This window comes from Takifugu flavidus, chromosome 12, assembly GCF_003711565.1.
Source record: "Takifugu flavidus isolate HTHZ2018 chromosome 12, ASM371156v2, whole genome shotgun sequence".
In the NCBI taxonomy this organism is placed as follows: Eukaryota; Metazoa; Chordata; class Actinopteri; order Tetraodontiformes; family Tetraodontidae; genus Takifugu; species Takifugu flavidus.
Genome location: NC_079531.1, coordinates 9,804,439 through 9,819,513, shown reverse-complemented (window position 1 = coordinate 9,819,513; position 15,075 = coordinate 9,804,439). Strand labels below are relative to the sequence as shown.

General features: G+C 46.7%; 1 protein-coding gene across 14 annotated transcripts in view; it reads left to right on the top strand.

Annotated features, from left to right (window-relative positions):
- The first annotated feature begins 11,075 nt into the window (after positions 1–11,075).
- Positions 11,076–15,075, top strand: part of gria4a (glutamate receptor, ionotropic, AMPA 4a) — an 85,239-nt gene continuing 81,239 nt past the window's right edge. For 5 of the 14 annotated variants that reach the window (XM_057050679.1, XM_057050674.1, XM_057050680.1 and 2 more), the window contains exons 1-2: positions 11,462–11,986; positions 14,185–14,343. In XM_057050679.1, the coding sequence (XP_056906659.1) occupies positions 11,893–11,986; positions 14,185–14,343 (253 nt within the window). In that variant the 5' untranslated portion in view covers positions 11,462–11,892. Of the gene's footprint in view, positions 11,336–11,460; positions 11,987–14,184; positions 14,344–15,075 lie in introns of those variants that run through there. The other 9 variants (XM_057050681.1, XM_057050678.1, XM_057050673.1 and 6 more) reach the window with 7 other exon arrangements.

Genomic DNA, 15,075 nt, shown 5'->3' with positions numbered 1-15,075 from the left:
AACTTAGGATTCATTCCAAGTTCCATGTCTCGCCCCCACCCCCCCGTGTTATTGATGGTGGCCCAGTCTATACGGTCCAGTGCATTCTGGATGTCCGTCGGCAGAGACATGGCCTACAGTTCTTGGTCGATTGGGAGGGGTACGGTCCTGAGAAAAGGTCTTGGGTTCCTCTGTGCCACATCCTGGATAGCAGCCTCCTGCGTGACTTTCACCGGGACCATCCCAGAAGCCTGGTAGGGTTCCAGGAGGCGCCTGTTGCGGGGGAGGTATTGTCATGGCCTGTGTCTTGGTGCCTTTTGTCTTTGTTTTCCTGGTTTTCTCACTAGGGGGCATGGTGGATTCACCTGGGTACCATTTGTTGGTGACATCACACCTGCAGATGGTTATCAAGCAACACTCTTCAAAGCCGCTGCCTCCTGATCACCAGCTCCTGATCATTTTTATCGGCTTTGTGGTAAACATGGGCAATGGTATCTTCTCGTGTTCTTTCCCTTCAAGTAACGTTCCCCGTTTTTCTCATGCCTCTTCCTAGGTCACCACGGGCCCCTCATTTGGAGGAACAATCTGCACTTTGCACACCTTTTCACCACATAGAGCAGTTATCTGAATTATTTAAAATATTGTGTTAACACCATCAGCTGTTTGTCTGCTTATGGGTCCTGCCTGAATCGCATCATAACACTTTGTTAGCCTTGGCAGGGAGGTAGTTCAGTTCCCCCAGGACTTCATGATTTTCTCTCTCAGATCAGATGTCCTTGTGTTGAGTCTGTCTGTCATTGGGGCTTTGTACCCAAACTCGATATTTGGGGGTAATGGTGAAACCACTCAGAAGCTGACCTGGCGTCCTGGCTCCCCTTTGCCGTAGCATATTTGTACTGTGGATGAAGTACAACGCTGTATGTAAAGCCAAACCCCTTGTTACTTGCTTGGCACTTTAGTGGTTCCTGGTGGTGGGTAAGTGTAATTGCAAGTAGAATAGGGAAAGATTTGTGACGTCACCACGCAGAGGCGTGCCTTCCACACCTGCAAGGTGTTTCCAATTGTCCTCAAGATAGAAAAGCAATGAGACAATTCTCGAGGGGTTTGCTCGCAAGATCTGGAGGGACATTTGGTAAGCACCATTTTAATTTGTTTTAAGCCATAAATTTCAGTGTGTCGGAAGAAAGACGTAATACTGTATTGTGACTGCGCTGACTGTTGAGTTAGAATGTTCACTTTCACAATCAGCATTGTTTACAATTAGGATGTTGGTGTTCAGTGAGAGGCGCAGGCCCAAACAGGTATATTGTTGTAGTTTGTAGCGACTAAAACACAATTAACCCTGGTTGTCTTAATGAAATTATGGTGTAGCCTACTTCCTTGGTTACATTATTGCGAGTTTGCACATTTATATTTATGACTATTGGGTTTTATGTGTAATATGTCTGTGTGAGTTCTTAAACATGTTCATTTCTTTATTGTCAAACAATTTCATATGTTTATATTTCTCTTTTCTATTTCAAGGTTTTTCACCTAGTGGCCACTGGGCTACCTGTTGTGATCTTGGGCTGTCTGTAAACTAAAAGTCACCCTGATCCCAGTAAGCTTTGGTAAGATCCTGGTACTAATTTCATCGGAGCAAAGCCGGTACTACAAGACCTATACCAGTTTCTGGAATCCCAAAATAAAGCAGCCTTGGTGGAGTATGCAGTGAGTAGAGGCACTGAGTGGAGGTGGCAGATCCATCCAGCTGACTCGCCACACCGGAATGGCGCTGCGGAGGCTGCTGTCCGTGTTGCTAAAAGAGCTCTCCAAGCCCTTGACAAGAACACCATGTTGAGCTACAGTGAGTTCCAGACGGACCAATTGAAGCCAGAGTGCAGAGCAAGGAGGACTGCATCCGGTATGTCTCACCAAATTCTCTCCTGCTTGGCCGCGCTTCTAACAGCGGAGACTTTAACACCTTCGACTTTAAGAGTTACTCTTACAAAAGACTCCAGGTGATCCAATGTGAGGTAAACAACTTCTGGAAAAGCTGGAGTCAACTGGTCGGCCCAAACCTGTTCATTCGAAACAAGTGGCACACCTTGCATCGAAATGTCTCAGAAGGGGACATTGTTTGGGTGTGTGACCAGAATTCTCTCCAGGGACAGTACAAACTGGGCAAAGTGATCAAGGCCAATCCTGATGCAAGAGGCATTGTCAGAGATGTTGACGTAAAAGTGGTCCAAAGTCATTGCATTCCAATGTTTAAAAATGTAAATGATTCTGTTAACTGTAAGACAGCTAAAAATGACAAGTCGCATTCCACAGTTCTCCATAGAGATGTGAGGCGTTTGATAGTTCTATTGCCTGTTGAGGAGCAAAGGTAAGGGTAAGATCTCTATAACAGTAAAAATTTAGTTTCTTTTGTTCATGGCGATCATCACAACAGCAGTTTGTGTGATCGAGTGGGAGGTGTAAAGCCAAACCCCTTGTTACTTGCTTGGCACTTTAGTGGTTCCTGGTGGTGGGTAAGTGTAATTGCAAGTAGAATAGGGAAGGGTTTGTGACATCACCACGCAGAGGCGTGCCTTCCACACGTGCAAGGTGTTTCCAATTGTCCTCATTCCCAAGCTAGAAAAGCAATGAGACAATTCTCGAGGTGTTTGCTCGCAAGATCTGGAGGGACATTTGGTAAGCACCATTTTAATTTGTTTTAAGCCTTAAATTTCAGTGTGTCGGAAGAAAGACGTAATACTGTATTGTGACTGCGCCGATTGTTGAGTTAGAATGTTCACTTTCACAAACAGCACTGTTTACAATTAGGATGTTGGTGTTCAGTGAGAGGCGCAGGCCCAAACAGGTATATTGTTGTAGTTTGTAGCGACTAAAACACAATTAACCCTGGTTGTCTTAATGAAATTATGGTGTAGCCTACTTCCTTGGTTACATTATTGCGAGTTTGCACATTTATATTTATGACTATTGGGTTTTATGTGTAATATGTCTGTGAGTTCTTAAACATGTTCATTTCTTGTCAAACAATTTCATATGTTTATATTTCTCTTTTCTATTTCAAGGTTTTTCACCAAGTGGCCACTGGGCTACCTGTTGTGATCTTGGGCTGTCTGTAAACTAAAAGTCACCCTGATGGAGAAATTATAATAAAGGAAAAATGAAAACGGAAACCCAGACTGTTGCCTCTGAGTGAAATCCTAGTCAACCTTCAATCTTGCAATTCCTTTCAAGTTGGAAAATAAGGGCAAATAAACCTGAGAGAGAAAAGAAAACCTTCACCCCCAAAAATAACTTGACACTGTACGTCACCACTCTAGCTGTGATAGCAACTTTTTATTGTGGGTATTTGAACACTGAGATAAGAGCTGCTTCTTAGTCAGTAAGGATGTGTGGTTTCGAAGTAACCATTTCTCCCACATCCTCTGCATGTACCCTCTCTCGCTGGGGTTACTCCCATAGTAACACTCCATCAGTACCAGGTTCTCTGCCCTGCTCCATTAATATGCTCCCTATAGATATGTGTGTGTGTGTGCGTGTATGCACATACAGAATTTATTCACTTGGCAGATAGGAGTTACAGAGAAATGGGGAAGAGGGGAGTAGATCCAGAGAGCACCAATGGCCAAGAGATGGGGGCTCATCTTCCGCTCAGCTGTGTGTTTTTTTTGGCCAACTGTGAAAAGCAACTCTCTTCCTGTCAGACCAGGAAGACCACAAAGGCCCCATTGTATCGGACTAAGAGAACGGTGCACGGGGAGAAAAAGGAGTGGACAGTTGACTGAATCATTTAAAGTTTGAATTTAAATTTAGAGATTCAAATCCTAAACTCAATTTAGATGGTATTCTAGTCACATCGATTTGTTATCTACTGGCTTATTTTGCTCTGGCACGTCTGAGTATCAGAATATTGTGTTTGATCAGTCGGACCCATGTTTGAAGTTGACCTGTTCACAAAAGGGCCCAAATATGTCAGTTTTGTTGGTTTGAGTGTCATTTAAGTTCAGAAAATATCATTAACCTGCTACAAGTTGACTCTTTCAAGATGTCATAGCATTCTGTGTGCTAGTATCAGTATGCTGCTGTGTATGTGTCTGTGTTATATATTTATGTAAACATTACTATACTGTAGGTAAAGTTAATTTCTTACTTGTTAATTTAATTTTTTAAAATTCAGTTTAAACTCATTCTGGCTGTTAAATATTCTCTCCTTTCTTATGTCATATTGTTATTTATTAATGCCTTGAGCTTAAAGATAAAGGTCATAAAAGGGCAGTGAGTTCTACAGTGCACAGTCAGACTGAAAGGTTAAGAAATGCTGAGCAAAGAGGTGAGAGTGGATGAGGGGAAGTTTTCGCAATCTAAAAAATGCTGATGTGGGTGTGAGATTGAAGGTGAGTAATGTGAAGTTCAGGACGGTTAAAATAAATAAACTTGGCAGAGAGAATTAATAAGGAGAGGCAGAAAAGGGCAGAACAAAAGAGGGAAGGAAGGTGAGAGGGTAAAGGGAGGAGGGAAAAGGTGTGATTTATACAGTTATACACTGGACAGTTGACATTTTACTTCTCTCTACCTGCAGATATTATTTATTAATCATCTGCTTCCAGCAGATGTGTCAGTTCCATTTAGAGCAGCACAGAAATATTTATTTGAACAGAAACTGTGACAAGAACCGATTTTATTTTGATCAAAACTCAGTGTTATGTGGTCTTATATCCCAGCTGATCTGACAGAAAAACTAGCGGAACTATATTCAAATGTCTCGAAATGATTCTCTCACTTTGACAAAAAGACAGTTTCAATGGCTGATGATTGAAGTCAGCATGAGGTAGAAGCACAGGAACCTGGCAGATGTTCATCTCTAGAGGACCGCTGTTGCCCATAGCTTCCTGCCTGTGTCGATCTGGTGAGTCCAGAACAGAGTCCAGAACCTTCAGGACTAGGCGACATAACTACAGCCACAGCTAACAGCCCATGAGGCTATTATTATTTAGCAGGTTGCAAGCTGCAATGCCAGAATTTTCCCACTATGACCTTTAGACCCCAGCTTCTGTTCTGCTAATCCAGCCTGTCCACTGTCTTCACTGTCTCACTCACTTCATGTCCAGCTGTTTATTCCATCCATCCATCCATCCATCCTCTACTGCTTATCCGGGGTCGGGTCGCGGGGGCAGCAGCCTAAGCGGCCCTAAGAGGCCCAGACTTCCCTCTACCCAGCTACTTCTTCCAGCTCATCCGGGGGGATCCCCAGACGTTCCCAGACCAGTTGAGAGACATAGTCTCTCCAACGTGTCCTGGGTCTTCCCGGGGGCCTCCTACCGGAGGGGCATGCCCTGAAAACCTTACCAGGGAGGCATCCTAACTAGATGCCCAAGCCACCTCATCTGGCTCCTCAACGCGGAGGAGCAGCAGCTCTACTCCGAGCTCCTCCCGGATGGCAGAGCTTCTCACCCTATCTCTAAGGGAGAGCCCAGCGACCCTACGGAGGAAGCTCATTTCGGCCGCTTGTACCCGTGATCTTGTTCTTTCTCAGATTTGGAGGTGCTGATTACCCAAAGCTCATGACCATAGGTGAGGGTAGGAACAAAGATCGACCGGTAAATCAAGAGCTTCGCCTTTTGACTCAGCTCTCTCTTTACCACAACGGACCGGTGCAGAGTCCGCATTACTGCCGACGCTGCACCAATCCGCCTGTTGATCTCCTGCTCCATTCTTCCCTCACTCGTGAACAAGACCCCGAGGTACTTGAACTCCTCCACTTGGGGCAGGATCTCCTCCTTGACCCGGAGAAGGCACTCCACCTTTTTCCGGTTGAGAACCATGGCCTCAGATTTGGAGGTGCTGATTCTCATCCCAGCCGCTTAACACGCGGTGGCGAACCAATCCAGTGATCGTTGGAGGTCAGGGGCCGATGACGCCAACAGGACCACGTCATCTGCAAAGAGCAGAGACCCAATCCTGAGGTCACCAAACCGGACCCCCTCAACACCATGACTGCACCTAGAAATTCTGTCCATAAAAGTTATGAACAGAATCGGTGACAAAGGGCAGCCCTGGCGGAGACCAACCCTCACCGGAAATGAGTTTGACTTACTGCCAGCAATGCGGACCAAACTCTGACACCAATCGTACAGGGAGCGGACGGCCCGTATCAGGGGGCCCGGCACCCCATACTCTCGGAGGACTTCCTACAGGACCCCCCGAAGGACACGGTCAAATGCCTTCTCCCAGTCCACAAAACACATGTGGACTGGTTGGGCAAACTCCCATGCACCCTTGAACACCCTGCTGACATTGTAGAACTGGTCCACCGTTCCATGCCCAGGACGAAAAACCACATTGCTTCTCCTGAATCCAAGGTTCTACTATCCGGCGGACCCTCCTCTCCAGTACCCCTGAATAGACCTTACCAGAGAGGCTGAGGAGTGTGATCCCCCTATAGTTGGAACACACCCTCCGGTCCCCCTTCTTAAAAAGAGGGACTACCACCCCGGTCTGCCAATCCAGCGGCACCGCCCCCGATGTCCATGCGATGTTGCAGAGTCGAGTCAACCACGACAGCCCTACAACATCCAGAGCCTTAAGGAACTCTGGGCGGATCTCATCCACCCCCGGGGCCTTGCCACCGAGGAGTTCTTTGACTACCTCAGCAACTTCAGCAGCCCCGGAGATACGAGAGTCTGTCCCCAGGTCCCCAGGCCCTGCTTCCTCACTGGAAGGCGCGCTGGTGGGATTAGGGAGGTTTTCGAAGTATTCCTTCCACCGATCCACAATATCCCGAGTTGAGGTCAGCAGCACACCATCGCCACTATACACAGTGTTTACAGTGCACTGCTTCCCCTTCCTCAGATGCCGGATGGTGGTCCAGAACCTTTTCTAAGCCGTCCGGAACTCGTTCTCCATGGCCTTACCGAACTCTTCCCATGCTCGGGTCTTTGCCTCGGCAACCGCCGTAGCTGCACTCCGCTTGGCCTGCCGGTACCTATCTGCTGCCTCAGGAGTCCCACAGGCCAGTAAGGCCCGATACGACTCCTTCCTTAGCCTGACGGCATCCCTCACTGCTAGTGTCCACCAGCAGCTTCGGGCATTGCCGCCACGACAGGCACCAACCACCTTGCAGCCACAGCACCGGTCAGCCGCCTCAACAATGGAGGCACAGAACATGGTCCACTCAGACTCAATGTCCCCCGCCTCCCCCGGGACATGGTCAAAGCTCTCCCGGAGGTGTGAGTTGAAGCTCCTTCTGGCAGGAGACTCTGCCAGGTGTTCCCAGCAGACCCAAACGTATTGTGAGGGTCTGCTGGGAACGCTGGCATCCTTCCCCACCATCGGAGCCAACTCACCACCAGGTGCTGATCAGTTGACAGCTCTGCCCCTCTCTTCACCTGGGTGTCCAGAACGTACGGCCGCAAATCCGATGACACGACCACAAATTTATCATCAATCTGCGGCCTAAGGCATCCTGGTGCCAAGTGCCCATGTGGACGCCTTTATGACTGAACAAGGTGTTTGTTATGGACAATTTGAGACGAGCACAGAAGTCCAATAACAAATCACCACTCGGGTTCAGATCGGGGGGGCGTTCTTCCCAATTACACCTCTCCAGGTCACACTGTCGCTGCCAACGTGAGCATTGAAGTCACCCAGGAGGACGAGGGACACCCCAGAAGGAGCACTCTCGAGCACTCCCTCTAAAGACACCAAAAAGGGTGGATACGCTGAACTGCTGTTTGGGCCATAGGCACAAACAACAGTCAGGATCCGTCCCCCCACCCGAAGGTGAAGGGAGGCTACCCTCTCATCCACCGGGGTAAATTCCAATATACAGGCACTGAGCCGGGGAGCAACTACGATTGCTACCCCTGCCCGTCGCCTCTCACCATCGGCAACTCCAGAGTGGTAGAGTCCAACCCCTCTCAAGAAGACTGGTTCCAGAGCCCTTGCTATGCGTTGAGGTGAGGCTGACTATATCTAGTCGGAACTTCTCAACCTCACGCATCAGCTCAGGGTCCTTTCCCATCAGAGAGGTGACATTCCATGTCCCTAGAGCCAGTTTTTGCAGCCGGGGATCAGACCGCCAAGGTCCCTGCCTTCGGCCGCTACCCAACACACAATGCACCCGACCCCCTTGGCCCCTCCTGCAGGTGGTGAGCCCATGGGAAGGGGGTCCCATATTGCCTCTTCGGGTTGTGCCCGGCCGGACTTCATGGGCAGAGGTCCGGCCAACAGGCGCTCACCAACATGCCCCGCCCCCAAGCCTGGCTCCAGGAGGGGGCCCCGGTGACCCGCATCCGGGCAAGGGAAACTTGGCACCAATGTTGTTTATCATCATTAGGAGGTGATGGGCTACGCTTTGTCTGGTCCCTCACCTAGGAAATGTTTGCCATGGGTGGCCCTACCAGGGGCATAAAGCTCCAGACAGCGGAGCTCCTAGGACAGGGGTGGGCATCGAAGGCCGTATCCAAGCCAGACTTTCTGTCCTACAGGTAAACACTTTCACCTGGGGTTTCTTTTACCTTGGTGAAAGCATTTCCTGCCTGGTAGAATGTAAATCCCGGCTTGAATTCAACCCTCGAGGAATGGATTTGACCTCCTCTGATGGGCAAGTCCAATCCATGAAGGCTGGAATTCAGCCAGGTTTTGCATCTTACCAGGGAGAAACCGCTTTCACCAAGGTAAATGGAACCCCAGGTGAAAGTATTTACCTGTAGGACAGAAAGTCTGGCTTGGATACAGCCCTCGAGGACTGGATTTGCCCACCCCTGTCTTAGGATCATTGGGACAAGCAAACCCCTCCACCACAAGGTTTAAGGTGAGTGTAAAAGAGAAAAAAATGACGCATTGATGCAGATGCGGTACAGTGTACGTCCAAGTCCAGCAACACTTTTACAGTAGGTAAGGGAGATCCACTGGAGAGTAGCAGCTTATGGAGGACCATCAGGAGGATTGTTAAAGTTGTAGCAGCAACAACCAATGGCCCGGTGCTGATGTGGGAGTGAAAGGCTTCCTATCTGTAATCTGCCAATAACTGACTGACTCACTCAGCTCATCACATTGATTTTGTGGACTAGACAGAATGTTGGTGCAAAGAGTATTATTTTCAAAATGAACAGCTGCATCATGTCATTTTCATTACTACACTGATGTTGTTGAATGGAATTGTAGCTGAAAACTGCAGCTTGTAGATTTTTGGTAGAAGGGAGACATAGACTCAAGGAAGAGGGTCGATGCCAAGCTTGTTTGATCCAACCTGTGTGTTTCTGGGTAGCTGAGCCAGGTGACCTGTGCTAAGGCCATGTTAGTCACCTGTAAGTCTATGAATGCTCTTAAGTGATAGACATATCAGTGTGTTCAGCCCTTCTCTTGTCCTATGTTAACACTGACAGCTGACATGAACAGCTGTGTTAAAGCCAAGTCTTCCTCGTCTTCATCTTGGTGCACACAATAAAATACAGACTGATGAGGAAAACTTGTTTCTATGAATTGGCACCTCTTTGAAAGTACTTGTAATCTTTTAATGATGAGTCATGCAAGTGCAAAGTGGTGGATCATGGGGCTCTTCTATATTCTGCATCAGCAGGAAATTAGACATAAGTGTGTAGGTGGAACCAATCACAGATTTTCTGCTCTGCACACTTGTGTGAATATTCGCAAGCGCATGTCATTTATGGCGTGGGACTCCACACTTGGCCTGCCATATTTATGGGACACTTATGGCATACCCACTGCACACAAAGCTGCCTTTCTGTGGAGGGTGTCTAGACCAGGATGGCTGATTCATCTATGGCTTCTGAACCCTGGCAGTGGACCGACGGACAGACGGTCAATAATATAACCAGCATAACTCGAGCCCGTCCTGGCCTCGTATGCCATATTGTCCACATATTGTCAGCAGTGATTCTAGATGTCTGGCTGCTGCGTCCTCACATATTCAAAAATATGTCACGTCCTGTTAGTTGTTGTGTAGCCATCCCCAAATCACAGTGGCTGCACTGCTGTTCTGCAAGTTACAAATGCAGTGTTCACCATCAGTCATTGATCCGCCTTGATCCTCACCCAACACAGAGTAATAGGACCCATCCACAGCTGCCTGTTTAGTGGTGTAGCACCACCAGTCCATTTGTCTCTGCCAATGTCCCCTCTCAAAACAGCCAGAAAAGGCAGCAGGAACAAGTGGTTTTGAATTGCACAGAATGTTGCACAGGCAGGGAATATAGTTTAGCACAGACAAGTGAAAAGACAAAGATTATAAAGAGTGCCAAAGGACTGGAAGATACTGATGTCGCACTAATAATGCATTGAAATAAAGACAGTGTGGTTACACTAGGCTCCCCAATATGGAGGAATACAGTTAAAGGGATGAGTCATAGCATGAATGGCTGGTGTGATGGAAGGGAGAATGGTAGGAAGACAAGAGAGGTGGCGGAGTAGAAGGACATTTAGATTGATGAATCATACACAGGAGACACAGAATAGAAGGGAGAGTGGAGTGATGAATAATGATAGATGAACAGGCACAAGAGGTAGGTTAATCAGGTAACCTTAACACAAGAAATTGTGGATGGATGGATGGATGCATGCATGCATGCATGGATGGGCCTGTTAAACTAAAAGTCACCAATCCTGGTGTGTTTTCTGCTTCCGACACAACAACTGTAACAAACATGTATCCTACATAAAGCCCTCAGAGGGAGCTGGAAACCCCCTTCAGCCCTGCCTGCAGCCTCTAAGAGAGGCTTCAGAGTTCACAAGCCTGCAGGCTCAATAATTAAAACACTCTTGATGGGGAAAAAAGAAAAGGGTCTTCAGATGACAACTATACCTCTACGCTATTTTCCCCTATGGACCATTTTGGCCATAATGCCGTCATAAGGATCTCTTGATAAAATAGAAATATGTGTTAAAATTGTCTTTGCTGTCTATCCAACCACAGAAAAGATAGAAAGACTTTAACTGTCATTAGAAAAAGCTGTTAAACCTCACATGCTTCTATCCCTGTCGGTAGTTTCCTGCTGGCCATAGCACGGGTTAAGTAACAAAACTAAACTAAAGGTCTCTCTCAGAATCCTGGAAGCTGTCATTCTTTACTCTTCTGTCGCAGAGCTGCGACCTGATGACCACATAAGGTCGTGACGTTGTTAACGGGTCCCATAGGCGCCATCAGCATCCCGCAGCTGCAGGCGAGGCGACCTGAGGTCTCCCTCACGTAATCAGGCCTGAACACCGCTGCAGCTCGAAAAAGACGCATAGCCGCGGAAGTGGAGCGACACACACGTTTAGAGGCAACGATGCACGCCGAACTGCATTAAGACACATAAGTCTTGCGTTCCTCGCAGTGGCAAATGGTGAGCGAGAAAACGTGAGTCTTTTTGTTGAACCCTCATAGGCGTGTAATGCGTACAGAGCACACTCATTTTGGTATGTTTTTGCCTTTTCCCCGCAAAGGCTCGGAGCATATCGATATGCTCCAGCCATAACATCCACGCGGACGAAAGTAAAGACAGCGGAAATGTGATGAAAAGTCAAAAGTGTGTGCATGTGGGAGAGAGCGAAATAGAGAGAGACGGGGAGACAGACAGGGCGCATGTCCAGTCCATCCATGCAGGCTCTTCATAGCTCGCTGGTCATACTGCCGAGTTCCCCCGTCTTCGTTGTCTCCCCGCCCGTCTTCACATGTGTACCGGACCGACAGCTCTTTTCTGAGCGTCTAATCGAACCCACACCGTAGAGGGCGGAAACGACCTGTCCACAATGGAATAAGAACTGGAGGACAAAACTAACCTGTCTTCTTCTTTCCCTTGTTTTTTTCTTTTGCCTTTTCTTCTAGCGCCTGTGCGTCTCTTTCACTCTTGCCCAGAACCCAGTCTTCTTTTCGATGTGTCTCCATACTTTCTGAAGGGATCGAAGGACAGAAAAATGAGGATTATCATTTTTTCCTGGCACTTTCTGGGGGTGTATTCCGTCCTTTGGGAACTGGCGACAGGGGCTTTCCCCAGCTCAGTCCAGATAGGTGAGTTGGAAAGATTGGCGGTTTTTACGCATGGATCACTGACACCCTGCTCTCAGTCGTGGATTTTAGCGCACAGCGGTCACCGGGGAAATGCTGCGCACCGGGACAATTCCAAACAGGAAAACTGGGAATTCATTAGAAAGACAACAATATAGAAATGGCATCGCTTCCATTGCATATTTCCCTTCTCTTATTAATTCAGAATATTGTCGGTAAACGAAATGTTCTTTCTGCACCTTGGACCAGGCTTCAAAATAAACAAAATAGCACACAAGATCACCCCCTTTTTTCTTTTATTGGATCTGTTTTTATGTTTATTAATGGATATTCTGGGCTCATTCATGCCTCAGTAAGCTCTGGTCCCCTCCAGTATTCTTCACTGTTTAGAAGACACTGCAGCATTTGCTCTCTCCCTCCCTCCCTCTCCCCCATCTACTTTCTCTTTTCTCTCTCTCCTTCCCTCTCAATCCCCCCCTCCCCTCTTCCCCCCCTCTCTCCCTCCCACTCTCTTTTTCCCTCATTTTTCTCTCTCCTATATCCCTCCCTCTCTTCATCTCTCTCCTCTCTGCCTCTTTATATCTCGCCTCTATCCTCTCTATCTCCTCTCCCTCTCTCCTCTCTATCTAACCCCCTTTCTCTTTTACTCCCTCTCTCTTTCTCCCTCTCCATCGTTCTCCCTCCATCTGTCTCTCCCATCTCTCTTTCTCCCCCTCTGTTTATTCCTCTCCATCATCCTCTTTCCCTTCCCCCCTCTTTTACTCCCTCTCTCTTTCTCCCCCTCTGTTTATTCCTCTCCATCATCCTCTTTCCCTTCCCCCCTCTTTTACTCCCTCTCCCTTTCTCCCTCTCCATCATTCTCTCTACCTCCCTTTCTGGTTTTTTTCCTGTTTCTCCTTCTCCATCTTCCTCTCTCCCACTCTCTGGTTCTCTCCATTTTTGCTGAGCCAGAGAAGCTTCAAGTTAACTAAAGTTAACTAAATCAGCTGATAACTCATTGAAGGGACAACACCTTCACACACAATCTTTCTGATAACATACTGCCAGTCTTCCTGTTTGTCCTGTGTGTGTATGTGTGCATGTGCTTGTGTGTGTGTGGTAATGAATGCACAGCATCTCTTCTTGTGGAGGCATCAGGAGGTCCTGTAATGAGCTCCTGCTCCTAGACTAGTTTCTCTTCTCTGCCAGTCAGTGTAGATATTTCAAGGGTGTCACATGTAGCTCTGACTAGCCTGTGAGTGCTCTGTATTTAGATATGATGAATGTACATATTTTTTTTGTTGTTTTTCTTTCTGGATGTCTTTAACCATTCCTGGGTGTTGGGGGGTGGGGGGTGATGCATGGAGCCTATCCCAGCTGCATGCGGTCGAAGGCAGGTCCACATCCAAATGAGTGGCCAGCTCATGAGGGCCCCATGTGAGCATTTTGGGAGTTTGGTACCTTGCTCACTGGCACCTTGGCAGTGGTGTCCTGCCAACCCCCCCTTAACACAAAGATTTATTCTGCATTACAGAGTTGTCATGTGGAGGCTCACCTGCATTCTCTATTCATGCATGTTTTGCAAGTTTAGTAACTGTTACTGCCTCTAAATTCCTGTGTTCCTGCTATCCCTCCCTCTTTATTCACCCTCGCCTTACTGGATGTCAAAGCAATGTCAAAGCTGCACTGTCTACAAGCCGTGCTACAGTTGTGCTGGGTACAATTCAGCAAAATTTAAGTCTCATCAGTGCGTCTGAAGTAGCATTATAATCCACCTTCTGTATATAAATGGTGTGCAGAGCAGTGCAACCTTGAAGTTCTGACAAAAATAGCAGTAATCTCTCCTTCCCAGATGTTTCTAGTTTTGTTGTCTGTAATCCGTTCAACTAATTTAACTAATATTCTATCTCTAATATTCTTTGCTATATTCTCTAGCAGGAAATCAGACTATTTGACAGCAGGACTATATAATGACTACAACAATATATTTATTCAATATATACGTGTGTGTGTGTGTGTGTGTGTTTGTTTGATTTCATCATGGAAAACAAAGTTTGTGGTTGATTGTCCATATCTGGACAGATCTAGTGAGCTTTGTCTTTCGCTGTCCTTTTTTATTCATCTATTCTTTCTCTTGTGTTTCTCTCTTTTACACTCATCTGACCATGTTAAATAATGCATTTTCTTTACTCTCCATATTTGTCTCCTTGTTCTCCCTCCAGGTGGGTTGTTCATCAGAAATACAGACCAGGAATACACGGCATTCCGACTAGCTATCTTCCTTCACAACACCAGCCCAAACGCCACGGAAGCCCCCTTTAACCTGATACCACATGTGGACAATATAGAGACAGCCAACAGCTTTGCTGTCACCAATGCATGTAAGTACATGTATTTGCATGTGTGTAAAACTGAGGCGCCTTTGCTGTGAGACCTTCATTCATCACTGCCAAGGATGTGGATAAACCTGGATTTAAGTTCTAACCACACTTGGATAAATCTGGCATTTTGTTATCTTTGTCATGCTGAGCGGGCTCACATCAAAGATGTTTAAAAGTCAGACTTTTCTGTTACGGAGCTGAACAAATGGTCAGTTTGATCCATTGTGTTCGTGTGTCTGACCTGATTATATTGAGTCACTTTGGTGAAGGAATAACCTGCTCACTTTACGGAGCAACAGAAACATTTTGTTTACAGTTGTAGAATATTTCACATGGCTTTCTACAATTTAATTATTTACTTCCTTTTTACAACTCTGGTGTTGGGAACAGATACTGCAGTCGACTTTGACCAGAGTGTTTTAGTGTTTGTGTGTTTGGGCATCTTTGATGAATGGGAATAGATTTGCAAAGATAACAGTTGTGTAATTCTCATGTTCATCTACCCTCTACTTGGGACAGCTTCGACTTCTACTCTGAACATTTTTATTTAATCTTTAAATGTAAATAAATTGTACCTCTTACAGGCAACTCCAAACTACAATTCAAAATAGAGAAGAAATGCAAAAAAGTATTCAGTCAAGTTTTATACCAAGTTTTATACCAAGGACAATATTAGTATTATAACAGACCATACATGTGTAATATGAATGGAATATAACCCATGGTATAGCT